Source organism: Corvus kubaryi, unplaced genomic scaffold, assembly GCF_017639235.1.
Source record: "Corvus kubaryi isolate FWS band 111438036 unplaced genomic scaffold, C.kubaryi_AGA036_p1.0 37308, whole genome shotgun sequence".
Taxonomy (NCBI): Eukaryota; Metazoa; Chordata; class Aves; order Passeriformes; family Corvidae; genus Corvus; species Corvus kubaryi.
Genome location: NW_024581096.1, coordinates 949,736 through 970,754, shown reverse-complemented (window position 1 = coordinate 970,754; position 21,019 = coordinate 949,736). Strand labels below are relative to the sequence as shown.

The following is a 21,019-nucleotide window of genomic DNA, read 5'->3' as shown; positions in this document are numbered from 1 at the left end:
AATTGTTCATAATGAAGAAACTATAGGAGTATAATTAAGAATTTCCAGTAGAACCTAACAAAGTGGCCGAGAACACACTTTCTAGAGAGTAACATTTTTCTACTAAAATATACCTATCTACGCAGAAAGCATGCAGAATTTTTCCCGAATGTCAGACCTGAGATCAGGGTCAAAACAGAAGCGGCCTGTGGGACGAGCTGTTGCCCGTGGCAGCACACAGCCGCAGTAACAACGCCGCCACGCAGCCGAGCCGGGCACCCGTTCGTGAGGGAAGGGCGCGTGCGCCTGGCCCAGGGCGGCTGCGCGCGCAGGGGGCGGGCCGGGGCGGGGCCGGAAGCGGCGGCGCCGCGGGGCGGAAGCGCCGAGCAGGGCCGTGGCCGCGCCGTGGCCGCGCCGTGGTGTCCCCGCCGCTCCCTCCCCACATCCCGCCGGCTATGGATGCGCGGGCCCGCGCCAAGCGCTACGAGAAGCTCGACTTCCTCGGGGAGGGGCAGGTGAGCGACCGCGGCGGGGACCGTCCGGGGCCCTGGGGCTGCAGCAGCCCGGCTGGGCCCGGCTCCTCGCGGCAGGAGGGGGGCGCGGGGGGAGCCGGGTGGTGCCCACCCCGGGCCTGAGCGGGACTCGGCGGCCTCTTCCTCGCACGGTCCGTCAGCCCCTGCTCACGACACCATCTCTCTCTGTCCCCAGTTCGCCACCGTCTATAAAGCCAAGGACAAGACGAACAGCCGAATCGTGGCTATTAAGAAGGTGAGCGTCAGAATGTCTTCTCAGTGTGTCACCAAGTGCGTGGTTGCTCTTGACCTACCTAACGCCTTTTTTCTTATTTTTTGACCGACTTCATGGGAAAGGGGATAATACACATTTTTGTTTCTAAAGAGTTTTGATTAAATGGTCTAGTTAACTTATCTGTAATGCCCACCCGCCCCAGAAGAGGGAGTGGCTTTGCTGTGTTTTTGAAGGGTTGTATGGTCTGTGACTTGAATTCCTGGTTATTTATTAGGTTTATTCAACAAACAAACCAACACACACATATTTCCAAACTGTAGACTTTACTATACCTTGATGGTTGTGGGTTTTTTTCTTTTATTTTAAGTCTTTCCTGCTGCTGTGCCCAATTTCCTTCAGTCCAGAATGTTATCCCTTATTAAGTTCCTTAAAATTTATAGAATCATAGAATATACTGAGTTGGAAGGGACCCATCAAGATCATCGAGTCGCAGCTCTCATCCCTTTGCAGGACAACACAAGAATCACACCATGTGCCCAAGAAAATTGTCCAAACATCTCTTGAATTTGTACAGGCTTGGTGCCTTGACCACTTCCCTGGGAAGCCTGTTCCAGTGCCCAGCTCCTCTGGATGAAGAACCCTTTCCTAATATCTAACCTTAACCTCTCCTAAGTCAGCTTCATGCTGTTACCTCAGGTCCTGTCATTTTTAGACAAATGGTTTCCTGAATAATTTAATTAGAAAAGCCTTGCTTCCTGCAGCTTTGTCCATTGAGATTGGCATCTCATGTTGATTCCTTTTCTAATAAATACTGAAGTGGCAAGCAACACCTCTCTATTCTTCCTCTGTCACCTGACCCTGCTTCCACTGGGCATACACCTGCCTTTTTTACCTTATATTCAAGAGGACATCACTGTTCAGCCAAGTTGGCCTTCTGCCTTGTCTGCTTGACTTGTCACATTTGGGAATTGCCTGCTCTTGTGCCCTTAGGAGGTGATGCTTAAAAAGTGGTCAGCACTGATGGACCCCAGCACCTGCAAAAATGCTGTCCCAGGGAACTTACTAATTCCCTGAGCAGCCTGAAGTCTGCTCTCCTCATGTCCAGGGTTGAAGTTTAGCTGGCACTTTCCTCTTGTCAACAGAGATTTTAAACTCAATGGCTTTGTGGTTGCTGTGGCCAAGATAGCCCCAATTTCCACTTCACTCAGAAGATTCTCTCTGTTGACAAGCAGCAGATCAAAAACGGCATCTTTCTGGGTCGGTTCCCTTAGGACCTGTTCCACAAAGTTTTCCAGGACTTTTAGGAATCTTCTGGCCCAGGCTGTACCAGTTGTGTGATGCTTCCACTTGATTTCTGGGAAGTTGAATTCCCCCATAAGGACAAGGGCAGTTTACTTGGAAGCATCTGCTAGTTCTTCAAAGAATTCACTGGTGTCATCATCCTGGCTGGGAGGTCTATAGCAGACTCCCACAATGACATCCGCGTTATTTGTTTATCCCTTGTTTCCTGTCCAGAGGCTCTCAACTGTGCTGTTGCCAGCTGTGAGTTCCATACATTCCAGCCCTTCCATTACATATGATGCCATGCCCCTGCCTCTTCTGCCCTCCTACGTCTCCTGAAGAGCCTGTAACTTCCCCACGGGGCACTCCAGTCACAGGACTCATCCCACCAGGTTTCCTTTAAGTCAGTGATATCAAATCTCTGGGACTGAGTCAAAGCTTTGAGCTCCTCTTGTTTGTTCCTCATGCTGCGTGCATCGGTGTAGAAATATTTCAGGAGTTGTGCTCTGTAGCCAGCACCGCATGGAGCAGATGGAGGTAGCCCATGAGTGTTTGTTTCCTCAAGTTTTGACACGCCATCCCACTGATCATCACTGGCGAGCCTGGTATTTTCCTTTTCCCCCTTTCAAGCCAGTTTAAAGCTCTGTCAATGAGCCCCACTAGCTCCTGTGCTAGAGCTCTTTTTCCCCTCTGAGAAAGGTGGAACCCATCAGGCATCAGTAGAACAGGTGTTAAATCATTCCATGGTCAAAGAACCCAAAGTTTTTCTGATGACACCAACCTCAGAGCCACATGTCAATCTTTTGGATCTGCCTATTCCTATCAATACTATTTCTTCTTACCAGAAGGATTGAGGAAATCACTACCTGTGCTCCATATCCCCCTATAGGTTGTCCCGGGACCGTGAAGTATCTTCTGAGTGTCCTCAGTCTTTTATTTGTTATTGTGAACAACCAATAATGACTAGTAATCAGAGGGCCTCACTAGACTGGAGAGTTTCAGTAATGTCCCTTATTCAGAATGACAGTTTTTTGATAAAATATGACAAAAGTGATCTTGGATCTCCAACATGGTTGGTTGTATACAAGTGATGAAAATGTTTACATTGTTGTGAAGTGTTTCACTTGTTCCTATCTGAAGGGATTGCAGGAAGTTTTTGTATTAAAAATGGGTCTTCGGCTGTTCTTTGTGAGGATGAAAAATGCATGTTACAGCAGTTTCTTTAGTTAAGACTCTACTCAACAAAGTGAGTTGTGTCAATAGTAAGTAATTTTGTTTAATGCACTAATCCCTTTTAGCATTGCAATACTTCTCTTGTATGGTTGATACTGGTAGTAGTTGTGGTGAAAAGCATTCTTTATTGTATCAGAATATTTTCTTAACTTTTTTCACCTGGAAATATCTAAGGTAGGATTCTGGACTTGAAATTTCAGGGCATTAGATGATTGAGACAAAAGGATTTTAAGTCAGCTCAAGTTTACAACCTATGCTAATTTTACTAGAATCATTCTAAGGTAACTGTCAATTACTTAGCTCTCATTTCTCCCTGAGGATAAGCTCACAAGTGATATAATAAAGCTTTGTGGCTACAAAGCAGTTTATGCTGTCAGTTTGCATTATGACTGGTTTCAGTGCCATCATGGCTATTTTTTGTAAAAACTAATGCTGTAAAGACAGTTACTTTTTAAGGGGAAAAAAAACTCCAGCTAAAACCAACCTAGCTGGTAAAGAGCTTCATTATAATAAAACTCATTTGTGGATACAATATGCTGCTAGCAAGAATTTCTCTTGCTTCTTTCCAGTCCCGTGAGATATTTTTCTCTCTCAGGGAAGATATTTTCAGAGTTCTATAAGCTGTGAATACCTGCAACCTTGCAAAGCTTTGTTTATGTACAGTAGAAAAATATTTTGACAATGGATGTTCTAGGATTTTTGCCAATCACCCCCAAGGGGTGGCTGATCCTTTGACCAATTAGACTATGAAGAAAAAAGTCTATAAAAGAGTTGTAAAATAACTAAAAAAAGGAATCTTGCTGCACAATGCCTGCCTGTTGGATCTCTCTTCTCCTCCCTACCACTGCGGAACACTGTGATACTCATTCTGTCGTAGAAGAGCAGTACTAAAAAATGTATTGCCCACCACCGTAATCTTACTTAACATGAAATATTTATTTTCAGATTAAACTGGGGCATAGATCAGAAGCTAAAGATGGTGAGTTTTAAAGCAAATTCATGCTCTAGAAGCTGTGCTTTGTTTTCTCTGGTTTTGTAAATTGATACATTAATTTCCTGTAGCATACCTTGGCTGAGAAAATTGAACTCAATGCCCGCTGCAAGGCTTAGTAGAGGTTTGCTTCACAAACTTCAGGGACAGCCAAAAGCAGCATAGATACCTGCATGCATGGTATATATCTAAATATAAATATATAACTTCTCAATTTTAATGGAATTCAAACATGAATATAGCATAGAATAATAGTAATAATAATAATAATAATAACAGCACTGAGTTTAGAATACCTTTTTATATCAATGCATCTCTGTGCCTTAAATATTTAAGACAAGCAAGAGTATTTTTGTCCATTTTCAGATGTTTCCTTTGTTCTGTTTTTGTGATGTATGCTGAGGCAAAAGTTGATAAAAAAAAGATCAAAACTTCTGTCTCTGTGTAAGTTTTTTTAATGTTCAGCACTGTAGAGCATGTGCTGTGATGAGCCACATGCCTCTAGGCATGGATATGGCAAATTGAAACCGAGTAATCATGGTCTTCTCTTATAGCCTGTGGGGCGCAGCAGAATTTTGTGTGCAGGCTGCTGTCCTTCAGGAATCCTGCATCAGGTTACCAGCTTTCCAATGAAGAGTGTTTGCTATCAACTCTCCAGTTCCTTTCTTTTAAAGAGAAGCTGATCACTCATCCCAGAGTGTCACAGTTGAGCTGACTGCCTGAGAGTCGTGATCCACATGGCCTTCAGTGGCCTGATGTCCCTTATGGACAGTCATTACTTTCGGCCTCTACAGTGTCTAGCTGTAGATGAAAGATGTTATTAAAAATAATGATCATGTCTCCTTTCCCTGTGTTATCTCATAACATGGCACGCTTTTTTGTTTTCATCTGAGGCTGTGCCCACTCAAAAGCAGCCATTGTTAATTTGATTCCAAAACAGATAATTTAAACAGGCGAAGCAGGAATGTAAAGCAATCCATGTAGCTTTGCCCAAAACTTTGCTAGTCTTAGCATTGAATCATATCCCAGGTTTTAGGAGAACACTGTTTTTCAGTTCATGTGCAGCTGCAGCTTCTGTATGATATAATATACCACAGGAGCAGTTGCTTACCAGTCAGTTTTCATACAAGCCACACACTAGCATTTTTGAAGGAGGAACTGGTACCCTGCAGGAATCATGGTTTGATAAAGTGCCATCAGGGTGACTGCTGAAGGGCATCATTTGCTTTCTGTTGGCCCCTGATTTTTTCTCTATAAAATCTGCTTGTGAAAAGATTCAAGCAAGAAGGAGCAGGTTTTGGTCACTCTCTCTTTTATGCCTTACGTATGCTACAGCATGAATACAGAAAAACATGTGCCTTGCATTTTTAGATAGTACTATGTTAAAAAGAAAAGAGATTTATTCATGTTGTTTGACAGAATGCCTCCCTCTGGAAGTGAGGCATGCTGAGGAACTGATGTTTGCAAGATGAAACTTTTCTTAAAAATTAAAGCAAGCTTTCCAATACCCTGAAAAAGGTGGGGGTTTTTTTGGGTTTTTTTTTTTTTTACTAGGCCTTCCCTTTTTGCCAAAATACAGACACGTTGCTTCATAACTAAACCTTATTGCTGTGGTGTAGAATAGACTTGCTGTGGAAGAAAGCGTATGACCACTTTTATTCTGCAGTAATTTACTTAGTTATGGTAATATACTTGTTATTTAATAAGTTGTTGAGTGTTAAGAGTGCAATTTGTAGTAGTAAATAGTCTGTGAGTAGCAGAATGACAGGTTTATTTGGAGCTTAATTCGGAGTTTTTAGTTTTGTTCTTTCATCTTCATTTCTTCTTTCCATCAATGTAGGAATCAACAGGACAGCCCTCAGGGAGATAAAACTGTTACAGGAGCTAAGCCATCCAAATATTATTGGTGTAAGTAAAATAAATGCTAGCTCTAGAATCAGTCTTCAAATACTTTCAGTAGTTCAACAATTGTTATGGCAAAATGCCTATTTCAATAACAAAGGCAAGTATTTTTTTTAATCCTTTTAGTTTTTAGCCTTGGGCTACATAGATATTAATGGTGCGAAGAATTGTGAAAATTTAGGTTACTTGATTTTGCATCTCTGATAGAAATGCAAATGAACACAGTGCTGAATTTACCTGATTGTTTGCTTCATATGGAATTGGTGACAGTCAAAAAGCAGCCTTTTTAAGCAGTGGTAAAGGGGAAGTCACGTGGCTTGTTAGATTTTAGCACACAGATACGATGTTTAAAATCTCGGTTGGAAGGAGTAAAACCTGCATCTTTTCAGCTTCAGTTGCATTTTGGTAGACTTACACCTACAGATACCCAGCTGGAGCTGAAGACATTTTGAAGTTAGCTCATAGTGATAGTTAGAAAGTCTGTCAAATATGATCGAGCAGACCAAATACGAGTTTTCCATATACTTCTCAAAGTGGAAACATTGTTCTCTTCTGAGTTGTGAACTTGCATTCAAAGTGGCTGCTTTAGCTGTTGAGGTTAGAGAATATGCAGAGAAGGACAACTAAAATGGCAAAGGGGTGGAGAATATTCTTTATGAAAAAGTGAGGAATTCATCACTCTGGAGAGGGATAGGCTGGGAATGGGGAAGTCTACAAAACCAAAGTGATAGGTGGTGTCCATGCAGAACTGGTATTTCCAAACCCCACTGTACTAGAAATAAGAGATGTGTTTAAAACCTACTGGCAGCAGGAGTGCAACCTGTACTGCTTCACTCAGTGTGTAATGAATTTCTAGGATGTGTTGCCATGGGCAATGTAGAAGCAAATTGCATCAACAGTTCAAAGAAGAATTAGGCAAATTTATGATCAGGAAGCAAATACACAGACCTGAATCCATGGGCAAACTTAAACTGGTCTCAATAAAGGGTAGGAGTTCTGTAGAACAGCAAAGTTTTGAAGATAGGGTGTGCATTACATTATCTGTTGTAGTTAACATGATAAAGTTAATTCTTTCTCTTTTTTCCTATCTCCAGGAGGGAAGAGTGATCATGTAAAATGTTATTTCCATACTTAATGGGGATTTTTTTCTGGTTTGGAAATTGAGTTAAGAAACTAAACTGAGTAAGAATTTTTGTGTTACAAGTCAAAAAACTTAAACCAGTTCTCAATAAGCTGAAAATCCACATGCAGACTACAATGGTGTTGAATTTCAGAAAACTGGAAGAATCAGAGCATACTTAATCATAATGTATTTTGTTTTGCAGCTTATTGATGCATTTGGACACAAGTCCAACATTAGTTTGGTGTTTGATTTTATGGAAACAGATCTAGAGGTAAGATTTTTAAAGACTTTTTAAATTTCAGTATCTTAAGATGGTTTGTGAAAGTGCTGCTTTAACAGGCTTATATTTGCCCATATTAGAAAGGTGGCTTTTATTATGTCAGTTGATGAAGATCGTGTCTTAAAAGTAGCTTGAGTAGTTTCAGTTTTTATGAGTTCTTATTTAATTCCTTTACTTTTAAATACTTGTCAGCATGATCTTAAAGAAACAAATTGTGTTTACTGTGTTAGTTTTCTGGAACTCCAGTCAGAGTGTAGAACCTCTGTCACAGATCATTGCTTCTGGAAGGGAATTGATAAGCATAATATCAGATATGTTCAGGTAAGTGTGACACTAAAATATACCAAGAGATGAGCTGGTAGAAAATCACATGCACTTAAAACATTTTTTCAAATGTGGCAATGCTAGGTAATTGCAAATCAGTACCTTACAGATACAAGCTTGCCGAAATTTAAATGAATGCAAGACTTGAGAAGGTTAGGTCAGATTTTTGCTATTGAAAGTAATAAGTAGACTTTTGGAGGATTCATTCTGTTTACACAGTAGCTATGCAGCGTTTAGAGATGAAGAAGATTGGTGTTCAAAGAAAAATAAAATAATCTTGTACTACTGATGCTGTGGTCTTTGATGATGTGCAGTCTTTAAACTGTATTGAGGTATCACTCAGGCTGCCACTGAGACTGCTGCCTGTTGTGATTAATCATATGCTGCATACGTGAAATTTGTGTTGTCTTACCTCTTCTGTAACTCAAACAACTTATGAAAGGCTACTACTGAACAGGACAGTAGTATTAACAAACAAGCTTTGGGGTGTTCGCATAGAATTTTAATGTTAAAAATCAAAGAATGTAGAAAACTTAAATAGATTTTTTAAAATACAGTGAAGTGGCCATAACTTCTGGTCTTTTTGGAAACAGAAGAGGAAACCATTGTATTTACAAAGATGAGTTGCTTAGGTTGCAAAGAGAAAGGAATAAGTGGAAGCATAATTTCAGGTTTACTGACACATTTATCATTTGTATGTGTACATCTTTGTCTTGGAAGTTTGGGTATCAACATGGAACTGAGATTAAATACTAAACTTCTGTTTCCCACACATTTTTTCATTGGCAGGTTATGCAAAGTTCATATAAGCTATCTGGATGCCCCATTTCAATTTCTGATCTCCAGAGCAGGCCTATTTTTCTGAAAAAAGGGTGAAATGGTAGAGAATATGTGACTGTTAATTTGTACTTTGCTGAAATGACTATTGAGCAGAAAGAGTGGAAATAAGTTTGTCTTGTGTGCCGAGTTTTGCCATCACTTTAACACTTTCCAGGTTATTATAAAGGATACGAGTATTGTGTTGACACAGTCTCACATCAAGGCATATATGCTGATGACACTTCAAGGATTAGAATATTTGCATCAGCATTGGATTCTACACAGGGTAAGCATGTACTAAATTGACAGCCTTCATCCTGCAACAAAAATCACATTGGCTAGAATTAGAGTCTTAAGTCTAATGAAGGTAGTTTTGGAGTTCAGACATTCTCCTTCCATAGGCATTCATATTTAGTGTTTTGGGAAGATAATAGCAGTACCAGAAATTCTAAGAATTACTGATGTGGTTATGACTTCGATACTTACATAAAAGGTTCTCCAGTTAGATATGACGGTAATTATCACTATTAACTGGGTCTGACTGGGTTGGATTGGACTTTTTTCACAGCAGCTGGGCTCTTGAGGCTTTCTCCTTTGTATCAGGCAGTGTCAAGGCTTTCTCTTTTTCCCACTCTGCCCTTGCCCTGATGCATAGGCTTGAGATAGGCAAGAATTAATTAAGGACAAGACACAGCTGAGGCAGCTGACCCAAGTTGTCCAGAGGAATACTGCATGCCCTGTAATGCCTTGCTCAGCAGTAAAAAACTGGGGTAGAGGAAAAAAGGGGAATTTTGGTTTCCAAGGTGGCTGTTGTTTGCAGACCACGTATTGCCCTCCTTTTGGGAGGTGGTGAAGGATTTCCATTGCCTTGCTTGTTTGCTTGGATTTTTTCTTCTTTCCTTCACCTGTTATACTGCCTTTATATTGCTCCTAGAATTTTCTTTTGATCTTCTCTTCCCTATACCGCTGAAGGTGGCATGTGGGATGAGAATAGAATGAGCAAATGACTGTGTGGATACTTTTCTGTTGGCCAGAGGTCAACCCACAAGATGTTGCTACTGTATTGAACTGTGTGACTTCTGTGATTTCTGCAGTTATTTGAAGTATTGGCCAGGTCTTTTTGTTATTCAGTTGTCGCCTATGCAGATAACATAAGTGCTGTGCCTGCAGGAAAGGTAAAACCTATCAAATGGCTTTTTTAAACTCTACTACATAAATGTGTTAATATTTAAATGGGTCTGTCCCACTATGATTTTCATATATGATGGAATACTTAATTCCTGGGGGGTTTAAATTTTTTTGCTCACAATGTAGGTTTTAGGATAGAATCAAATCTTTCATTTTACAATACTGTTATGATGTGTCTGCCAGGAGATTCATTATATGTCTGTTTTTATCAATCCTGACAAATGCCATAATTTGTTTTCTATACGGACAGGATCTTAAACCAAATAACTTGTTGCTAGATGAAAATGGAGTTTTAAAATTGGCTGACTTTGGCTTGGCAAAATCTTTTGGAAGCCCAAATAGAGTTTATACACACCAGGTAGTAACAAGGTAAGACATTCTATTTTGTTTCTTACACAGAGATTGTTTAATTGTTTTATAGGTGTTTCTTGAAATATGTCATGTCAAATCAACATATTCAGAGTGGCATCTATCTCATGTGATGTGGTAAGAGCTACATTAAAAAAAAAGCCACAGGGAAGCATTGTTTTACAAAGTCTCCATAAGAACTGCTAGAATATGCATCTGTGGAGTTTGTTCTGGTATCTATCAAAATTATACTATTTTGAAATGTGTGTAAATAGTATGTATCTACTTACAAGCCTGGATTTTGGAGCAAGACAGCTGCTATTTTCTGATAATCACAAGACCTAGAACCATTTTTGGAGCTAGCCGCATTACCTATTTTGAGACAAACAGTTGAACCAATTAAATTATTTATAAATGTTTTATATGGCATGCTTATATAAGGAGCTGCAAAATGTGCAATGTGTTGCTTTCTGACTGCTGTAATGCTAAAACTATTCAGGCAAAGCTGGTTTAAGACCTTTATTCAAAAGACAGAAATTCTACAGTAGTTTCAAATGCAGTGTCATTTCATTAAACTTGATTGTTCTTAGGCAGTGTAAGTAGTTGTTTCAAAACAACAAGGCTCATTTTGCATAAAAGTAGTCTCTGTACTTAGGTCTGTTGATATGGAGATTCTTGGAAAATGGGAGGAATTCTGTATTGCTGTGATTCATTCAACATAAAATTTTAAGAAAATTTCAGTTTACCTGCATGTTAAAAACTTTCTTCCTTGCATGTCTGCAGTTCAGTACTTGTAATCAGGTCAGTTGAAACTGTAGTTAATCTGTGGTTGTAGGTGACCCTATGGTGAGGTGTGACAAATTTGTTCATTCTTTTTTAAACAAAACAATTTGCAGAATACAGGTCTTCATTGTCTGAAAAATATATAGGCAGAAGTAATACCCTTTTTTTTTTTAGCTTTTGCATTGCTACAATACATAGCACTTGATATGAGCAAAGCCAGGTGATTCTTCCAAAATGTGTTTTCTTTTCAGGTGGTACCGAGCCCCAGAACTATTGTTTGGGGCTAGAATGTATGGTGTTGGTGTTGATATGTGGGCTGTTGGTTGTATTTTAGCTGAATTGCTCCTCAGAGTAAGTATTGAAATGTAAGCATTTTGTATTTGCCCTTCCGTGCATGATGGCTTTTTATGTGGGTTTCTTCTTTCCTGTTAACAGCACCAGGTTAGCAGGCTAGAAGACAAGCTAGAAGAAACTTTCCAAAAGCTTGTTAACTGTAATGAAAGTGGTTTTTTGGAATAGACTGAGGTTTCAAGAACATCAGAAGCACTGGCAGTCTTTAAAAACAGCTGGGTAAAATAGTTGAAACAAACTGTCACAGTCTTGCCTTGGAAGAAGCCAAGTAGGTAATGCTAGCAGTCCACAGACATCTATTTTGGTTCATTATCCTTCTAGAAATGTAATATCACAGATGCCGTACATGGGCTGTCCCTTATACTCTGTCCCTCAATTATAATCACCGGTACCGTAATTGTGGGTTTATTTGTAGTGAATGAAAGAGTAATGTTTTTCTAAACTGCAATTGGTTGACAATACTGGAATGAAGCTGAGGGTTAATATCAGGATAATCCTATGGCACTCCTGAGTGTGGTACACAGATGTAATGGTACTTGAGTATTTTCCATGGAAGTAGAATGTTTATTATACAGCTCTTTGGAGAAGTCATGAAAGTGTGAGGGGACCAGTGGAGGGCTGGGGCACAGACACAGCTGAAGGCATGAAGTAGCCTGCAGCATAATTTATCTTCCATGATTAAGTAGCTTCTGCTTGGTTTCTGCACCTTACATAGAATGTTTTTGTGGCCATATCATTTTTGTGGCCATGGCTTTCTGTGTGAAAACACCTTGAAAGAAACCTTTCGCCTTCATTGGTCACACCAAATAGGTGTGCTGGTTCAATTTGATTGGCAATTCAGACATAGAAATGTACAGTGGCTCTTTAAGCAGCCCTGGTGATGTGTACATAAATATGCATTAGACCTGCTAAAGTTGAACACATTTAAGCAAAGTTAAAAAGCAAATAACTCTTGAATTCAGTTGATTCTTTGGTTTGTCACAAAACAGAAAGTGTATTATGGTTCAGTTTTTATCACTGTGATATTTTGAAATGTGTGTGTCCTTTTTCAGGACAAGGCAACTTTTGGGAGCTTTTAATGAAAGCAGTGTGTATTCAAGGGGCTTTCGTGGTGCTGAAATGAAGTTTGCTGTCTACTAGGAATATTCATTGTGGTGTTTCTGTCCTAATTAATACAACAGTTCCTCTAATTCTTCATAAATTTGCTTTGGTCACCAAGTGTCTTTTTACTTGCATTGTGTGCCTGATATGCTAGCTACAAGTTGGACGGCAGATATCCCCTTTTCAGTCTTCTTCTTTGCTTAAATGAGATGTGACACTGATCAGACAGTTTTCTGTCCTAGTGGGTCTCTACTCTCCCTCATGCTTTCATTTCATTTCATAAGGCTAACTTGTGCAATCCAGAGAACAGGTGGTGAAAAGATCGCCATGACCAACTGACTTTAAGCTGACAACTGAGATATAAAATATTTTCTGTTTAGTTATTTTACATTAATGTGGTTGTGGTGTAATCTTCTGTTTCAGCTGTCTGCTGTCAAGTCAGTGATACCAAGCCTGGGTTCAGGAAACCTTCAGAATCTATTTGGGCATGACTAGAATGCCTCAAATATCCAGTGTACCTTTTTGTGGGGAGATGGTATACAGAGGGCTTTTGCCTTGCAATTGTGAGGTATCACTCAAAGCTTCTTTCTAAAATTGAAGTTCAGAAGTTAATTCAATCAAATGCCGTGTCCTTCTCCCAGGTTCCTTTTTTGCCTGGAGACTCTGATCTTGACCAGCTGACAAGGATATTTGAAACACTGGGCACTCCTACAGAAGAACAGTGGCCTGTGAGTCTTTTTATTTAACAGACTGACATTGCATTTACTTGCTACTCTCTATTTTAGCTCTTGAAATTAAATGGTTATACCAGAATACTTGGGTAGATTTACAGAAGGCAGTTGCATCTCATGAAGCAGCTGAGATTTGTTGTTTCTCTTGGCAAACCACTGGTCAATAGCAACAGTAACAGCACTTGATTTCTTTCTGTGTGCACCGTTTCCTATGGCTACTGGTGTGAGATTATTGTTGCTGATTAATGTTTTTGAGATACTTATTTAATTAGCGTGCTTTAACCTAGAAGGCTTTAATCACTTGCAGAAGTAGGAACCATTTGTGGGGACCTAAGCTGGACTGGGTAAATTACAGTTTGGGGATAGTGAGAAACGCAGACCAACAGCTTTAAGGATAAACAATGTACCTCAACAATGGTCCTGTAACAAATACAAATTAGTAGTACAGTTATCTGAGATGACAGCAAATTGGGTAATACCAGGCCAAGCTTATTGTCAGGCCACGCAATGACCTACCTAACCATGGTTATTAAACAGACTGATTGGAAGTGGGACATAATGTCTGATGAGCAACTTGTACCAGCTGACAGGCGCATGGAGTCCTGAATTCCCTGATCATGCTGTTGTGTTTTGTTGTTGAGTTGTGGAAGCACTTGCTGGACTTGTTCACGTCTGCTCCCTCTCCGTGCAGCTTTTCCTTAGTGTAAATGGTCCTGGAATGCTATGGTATGTGATGACAAAATGGATCTGTAGCCAAATGGAGAAATGCTGTGTGAGGCACTGCTAGCCCCACACAATTCTGATATTGCTCCAGGATTCTAAATACAACACATGAAAGTTTTTGCAATGACGTTTCTGCTTCCTTTGGAGAGGAAGATTTAAGATACAGGTGGGGAAAAGAGAGAATAGGACATTGGCTAACACAACTAAGATGATGCATTCCCAAGTTCATTTCCAAACACATACATTTTAGTAATTGAAATCTTTACTATCAAGATGATAACTGATTAAACACATTTTTGACCTAGTGTTAGTATTTTCTTTTACTTGGACAAACTTGAAGTGTGACAACTAGGGGTTTAAATACTTAAAACATTGCTAAAGTATTATGTTTGGGTAATTGTTACAATTATCTGTGTAATTTTTATGCTAGAATGTGAACACAGTGGTATCGATTTCATACCTACTGAACAAAAGAGTATGCAGTTAATCTTTTGTTTCACTTCTTGGTGCATGTTTTCCTTCCCTCCTCCCATTGCCCAAGTAAAGTTTCAGTTGTGCATTTAAAATCAAAATGCACACGATATTCAGCTAACTTTTATTAATGTAGAGAAAGTGAAGACTGACTCTTCTGTGAATCTTTTCCCTCCCACCATGTCAGTTCATTAAAGGAAGTTGTATTTCATTTGTCTGACCCAGTCTAAAATTCTTTCATGCTTCCTTTAGCCGTTTTTCTTTTTGAACTGGTCACAACTAAAGCAAGGGAAGGACAGATCATTTGGAAAGGGAAAGTGTGAAACAACTGTAACAGTTATTAAAAAAAAAAAGCTTTTATGACCTACTATCCCTACATTTATTTTATTTCAGTGACCAAGTATTAGCAAGGTGTTTTGAAAGATGAATTGCTTCTGCTGAAAGACAGCCATATGAAGTTCCCTTTCTGTGAAAAGCTGAACTCCTTCTAAGGAAAAAACAGACATTTCATTTTTGGTCTTTGTAGGGGATGACAAGTCTTCCAGATTATGTCACATTTAAGCCTTTCCCTGGAATGCCACTTCAACATATCTTCAGTGCAGCTGGTGATGATCTGCTCAATCTTCTTCAAGGCTTATTCACTTTTAATCCTAACACTAGAGTTACAGCTACTCAGGTATAGTACATTTGGGTTATCTCCTAATGTCCATTAACCTACTGTTAATATCACATAAATGTGTTTTGAAGCCAGTAAGCCAAGTTTGAAATGAAACATCACATTAATTACTAGAAACATAATCCCAGTGTTTTATAGAGAGAACTTGTGGGAAACACAAAAGGTGGAAAAGCTCTTAGGTGTGAGAAAAAAGCAGGTTTCAGAAATAAAGCAAAAGAATTTAGGAATCAGCTCTGGCTGCAAAAACTTGAAGATAGAAGAAGATACAATTATATAGCAAGCAAGGACATTAAAACAATGATTAGAGTTTCTAGGTTTGGCTGGGATAAGTTTTGAAGTTGCAAAAAATATGCTTAGCAAGATAGATAAGTTTAAGCCTAATAATGGAATATTTTGCATTATTATATAAGGCATAACAAGCAAGTATTGTGTACAACAGCTGTATGTGCGTTACTGAAGATTGGTTAAAACAGTTGTCTGTAAATTTTAGAAGCATGCTATTGGTTAAAAAGCTTTTAAGAATGCTTTGTAACAAGGAAGTCTTTGGCTGCCTGTGATGACGTGAGCCTTGTACCATCTCTTGTGTCTCAACTTTGTACATGAGACTGATGCCAGAATAAAATAATAAAAAAGGCTCCTGAAATGTCTGTCCAGGCTCCCCCATCTCATTTGCTCACCGAAAACTCCAACAAGAACTCTTAAAGGCATGGATAATGCTAACTGATCATCTCCATTCCCAGTGTAAAAGTGAAGGTAGACAACTAAAAGGTGTGTGAGCCATGACCTTCCAACAGTCATATTTGACATGCTAAATTCAGTCACCTAAAACTTAAAGGTTAAGTTTTAACATAGCTTATCTTATTCCCTGGGTTTGAAAGGTTTTCCTCCGTACTTCATCCAGTCTCTTCTTCAATATCATTTAAACTTTTATGGTGCTTTTTAAACATAAAATTCTGTGGTGATTTAAACCATCATTCTTATCTAATTATCCTTTTCCATTATACTTTCAATTTCACTACTCCCTGATGAGGAGAAATGAAGGACTTAGAAGAAAAATCTTGCAGAATATTCTAGTTCAGAGTACTGATTTCTGTGATGAGGAATATATACCAGTTGGCAGTTTGAAAACTGTATTTCTGATACTTCACACTGATAAGGAAGCATACAAGAAACAGCTGTCCCCTTAGGTCCAGGACTCCCTCGTTGCTGGTTGGACACAGCGGATCTGAATCCAGAGATTAGTGCATGTGTTATGTATCTTTTTACTAGAAGATTTTTTCAGAGCACATTCAGGCTGTTTTGGCCACCATCTTTAAGAACATTCAGTGTAAGTTTCCAGATAATTAGTTCTGCTATGCTTGGGACACCACTGTAGTAGTTCATATGAATGAAGTAATTTTTAGGTCATATTGTAGGATAGTGACTTGAATGTATGTTACTTTTCTAGTCTAAACTTTTCATTGACAATGCCGCAGTTTAAGACAGGAAACAGCTTGTGCTAAGTGTGTTGGTTTGATTTATAGCTGACGTTGAATATCATGTAACTGGCATTAGCAGGAGTATGATTACCTAAGAGACAGCCATTTTTTGTTAACCACACTTCATGGTTCCTAAAATTTAAAGTAAGGTATGTAATTCCACTACATGAAACCAACCTTGCTGTGGCTAGTGTTTGTCTTCTGCTCTAATAAAAGTGATGTCTTCCTCACAGTTTAGAGTAGAAACAGCACAGTTAAAGAAATATGGGGGAAAGACCCATCTTAAAAGCTAACAAAACAGCTGGTGTCCAGATCCTAAATGTGATCAAGACTTCAGATATATTCCTTTAATTTTTCTTTATTCCTACTTTCTTCTTTATCCTCATCTCATCTATTCAGAATGTAAGCTTTTCATAGCTAGAAGCTGCTTACACAAGACTTTTTCAAAATAATCTAGTTTTGTCAGGATGTCTGAGCACTAGTTAAAAATAAGAGTACACAATTATCCCTTGCTTTACAGGTCCAGGTGGGGTGGACAGTAATTGAGAACACAATCTCTATTTGCCCCAAGGCCACCCTGTAGTATAAAAGTTTTCAAGTAGTTTTTAAGTCCCAATTGCAAGTGCTTTGTTTCTCTGTAACCTCTTTATAAATGTTGTTTTGGCACTTCATATTAATTACTTGGTTCTTTTTCTTCCATTATCATTAAGGCATTGAAACAGAAGTATTTTAGTAACCGACCAGGACCTACTCCAGGAAATCAGCTGCCAAGACCCAACTGTCCTGCAGAAGCTGCAAAGGAGCAACAAAATGCACTTTTAAATTTAAAAAGGAAAAGAATAGAAGGAATAGATCAAGGTAACTTCCTAATATGTCACCAGTTTTAAATAGGAGCTATGTGCTCAGAGAGAATGGAATGCTTCCAGTGTTTCAGAAGAAAAACTCTCTGAATGAACTAATTCCTTGGGTACTGGCTGATGCCCTTTGGTTTGGGGTCAGAACTACTTAGTTCTGTGTTCTAACAGAATTAGCACAAAACAGGCTCTTCTGTGATGCTTAGGAGTCTATTTGAAGAAATACCCTATTCCATTAATATCTGTAATGGAGAGTGGTACTGCCCAGTAAATTATAGGCTGTTATGATGAACCTTTTTTTTTTCCTGAGATATCTTACTCAGGTGGAAGTAATTTAACTTCACACCACTTAAAAAAAAGAGAGTCTGAAACATAGTGTGATACTCTGTAAAATGATAGGCTGGAGAGTGTAGATCAGATTCAGAAGAGAGATTTCTGCTCACTCTCTCTTAAGGTAAGGAGGTTAACTGTTGAGAACACTCTGGGTAAGGAACATTAAGCGCACTTCTGTGACCCACCTTCAGTCTCCTCCAAGCAGTATCATGTATTTCATATCTTTGTGGAAAGAAAAGTGCTCAGGACTCAAGACCTATATCTGACATTAAATTACTAAGGCCTTCTATTAGGGAGGCAAATACTGATTCTTAAACTCAGAGTTGGTCTTCTGAAATATGCTAGATATAAGCTGTCAGGTTAGCATCAGCCTTTTGTTATTGCCAGTATGAGACAGTTTTAATATGAGTGACTTTTTTTTTTTGAATGGAGCTACTTCGATTAAAGTGTATTTCGTCTTGAGTTCAGAGGACAGCTACCTTATTAGGGTTTAACTTACTTTTTAGGCACTTTGAATTGTTGTATCTAAGTCTTTGTCAAATTAGAAGTAAAATACATTAGGTTCACTACCTTAAGATTTCAATCTCAAAAAAAAATGCAATCAGCTGACTTACTTGCACACTGTTTTCTGACCCCAGTACTATGGGTCACCTGACATGTGGGAACTTGGCAAGTTACGATAGTGTAGGCAATTAATTTAAGCATTTTAGTTCCTTTTCCAAAGATCATATGAGGGTTTGTGTTTAGTGTTTTGGAGTATATGCCCTAAAATGTGCCTGTTAACTAAAGGACAGGAAAAAGAGAGAAATGCTTCCTTGATTTCTGTGACTTAATGATTTGAATTTGTGCTTTTGACAATGAGCAGAGTTTCCAGAGCTGTAGCAAGCTAGAACAATAATTGCTTTAACATCTGTCCAAAAGCCTTATCCTCAACAAGAGGAGATCATGCTTTGGCTATAAATGAGGCATTAAGGAAGTCAGCATTATTTTTTGAGACCTTTGAGCATTGGTATAAAAAGCAGTATCATTTCTACCAGGAAGTGGAGACATGATGTATTCTCTAATGTGGATTTTCCATAATGTTCTGTTACTACCTTAGCTGGGCTGACAGAACCAGAAGGTTTCAAAGGTAGTTCCTCTAGTGCCAACAAATGTTAAAGGAGAGAGCCAGTGATAGAGCTAGCAAATCTGCTGCCCTGGATTTCATTTGCTATTCTTACATGGCATTACCATCTAAATTTAAAATTTGAATAGTGGTTTGGAAGAATAATCCTCCAAGTCTTGGTTTAAATAAAATTTGAAGGACAGCATGTTTTTATTGCTATAGCGGGTGGAATGTGCAAATGTAATTTCAAAGAAAAATAAGTTGCATTTCCTGAAATTCTTAGAGTGGCCTGTGTTTGCATCCTGCAGAGAACATTTCTTTCCTCTAGCCCTGTTGAGGCAGCACTCCAGAACTTGGCAGAATAGACGGCATGCTTGCCGATGGGTATCCTCCTCTAAAATATTGGCATCAGGAGCTGACTGCTAGGATAAAGATTTATACCGTCCCCATGTGTGCTGCTTTTCCACAAGAACAAGCCCCTGTAGGCTGTGGGGCATATTCACCAAATTTAAATACTTCTCAGAAAACAGCCTCTATTCTCAGGGGAAAGCTATCACTAGATGGATGACTGCCTGTGAAAAGTATTAAGCATGCATGCTTTATATCTACTGCTACCACTTCTTTCTGATCAGTGAGGTTTGTGGAGACTCTGATTCTGTGATGGCATCACTGCCCATCTCTTCCCTGGCACTTAACCAAAAGTAGCGCTGCTTCCCCAGAACACCTATTTCTAGTCCTATTAATATGCATTCTTACAGAGCTGTAGGTACACAAAACAGGGATTATAAAGGATGGTGCACTAAATTTTTTCCTATGTTAATTCAGCATAAGGAATCTATCTAATATCAAAACTATTGGTTTGGGAAAAAACCAAAAACATTCTATTAATACCTAAGATTAAGAATTTGTCCTGGATTTGACAGCATGTAAGAAAAATCCTTAAGAGTGTGTGTGTGTGTGGTGGGACAGGGTTAAGCCTTAGAACGGCTTGCTCTTCTTAGGTTTCAAAGTAGAATTAAGTGGTTAGTTTTTCATATCAGCAGTTGGCTAGTTAGCTTTTTATATGAACAAAGAAAAATATTTACATGTATCCTAAATGTGGTTAATACTTAATTACAGAATTTGTTACTTTTGGAATACACGTATTGATTCAAGTGAGCTTTGATTCTGGCAGTCTTTCAGAGATCTTGTTAGAAAATGTCATCATGTACTGCCATTGTCGTAAACAGCATTTAGAAGCTAAGAGTAGATGTATCTTGAGAATGGTATCAAACTTTGGGAGGGGGCTGGACCTCTATACTTTGCTAACAATGTGATTTACACTTTTCAGGATTACCAAAAAAACTGATTTTTTGATTGCTGTGAATGATGGATGAAAATGAGGGAAAATGCCCTGAGTGCCAGCCATTGATAAAACGTTTTGATAGTTGCTGAATGGTTATTTTTTCATATTTACATATTTAAAATATGAATTTATAATTTCCTTACTGAAACTAAAGTTTCATTAACCCTTCTTTTTACAATAAAAACTGTATTGAGAAAAAAAGAAGATTCCTTTATCTGGTTTACTGTCTTGTTCCTCTGAGTCATGCTCTGAGGCAATAGCTGTCAAAACTGCTCGCAGGCTACAGGTGTACACAGACTAATTTTGCAGAACCTCTGTGCTGAATCACATGCTATCCTGTACAGATGTATATCCTAAGGGGGAAAGCTACAAATAACACTTTCTTCTCACATGCAGCTTAGATAAATGTATGACTGTCTTCCAGACCTATAATAAAAATGTATTCCTGTAAGGAAAGGGTAGGATGGTTTTTGTTCCAGTTAGTAGGCTCAAGTATTAACAAATGAGTTTGCATATGCTCTGTCAGCAGTCATACATTAAGACTTCTCCAAAGACACATCCACTGCCTTGAAAACAATATGATGTGCAGATTGAATATGAATTGTTTGGAGGGCTTTTTTTCGTATTCCAGTCTTCCAGGAGAAGTTACCTGAGAACATAGAAATGCTGTTTCCTTCACAGCCTTGAAGATTGCAGTAAGAGACAGAGGAGGGAGATCCAGCTGGGGAAACTATACTGTACTAGTCCTCCTGTCAGCCTGCCTCTGTTGAACAATCCATAGTGCAGACACTGGACTCAGCTTTGCCTGAATTCCAGCATGCAGAAGTAGCAAAGTTTCTGCTGGGTAATTGAA

General features: G+C 39.0%; 1 protein-coding gene across 3 annotated transcripts; it reads left to right on the top strand.

Moving 5' to 3' along the window:
• The first annotated feature begins 326 nt into the window (after positions 1-326).
• On the top strand, positions 327-20,370 carry CDK7 (cyclin dependent kinase 7). 3 transcript variants are annotated; one of them, XM_042028198.1, is made up of 12 exons: positions 327-494; positions 688-747; positions 4,186-4,219; positions 6,072-6,139; positions 7,459-7,527; positions 8,855-8,965; positions 10,118-10,236; positions 11,250-11,349; positions 13,092-13,178; positions 14,902-15,051; positions 17,240-17,387; positions 20,152-20,370. In XM_042028198.1, the coding sequence occupies exons 1-12, from the start codon at positions 435-437 to the stop codon at positions 20,175-20,177; spliced, it is 1,032 nt and encodes a 343-aa protein (XP_041884132.1). In that variant the 5' UTR covers positions 327-434; the 3' UTR covers positions 20,178-20,370. The 3 variants fall into 3 exon arrangements, with proteins under 3 accessions (XP_041884132.1, XP_041884133.1, XP_041884134.1); XM_042028199.1 differs by lacking the exon at positions 8,855-8,965; XM_042028200.1 differs by lacking the exons at positions 327-494; positions 4,186-4,219 and having other exon boundaries at positions 705-747.
• Positions 20,371-21,019: the final 649 nt, after the last annotated feature.

Coding starts and splice junctions, on each gene's coding strand:
- CDK7 (XM_042028198.1), top strand. CDS start 435: ATGGATGCGCGGGCCCGCGCCAAGCGCTACGAGAAGCTCGACTTCCTC. Junction 4,220..6,071: donor TAGATCAGAAGCTAAAGATG/GTGAGTTTTAAA, acceptor CCATCAATGTAG/GAATCAACAGGACAGCCCTC. Junction 6,140..7,458: donor GCCATCCAAATATTATTGGT/GTAAGTAAAATA, acceptor TTTGTTTTGCAG/CTTATTGATGCATTTGGACA.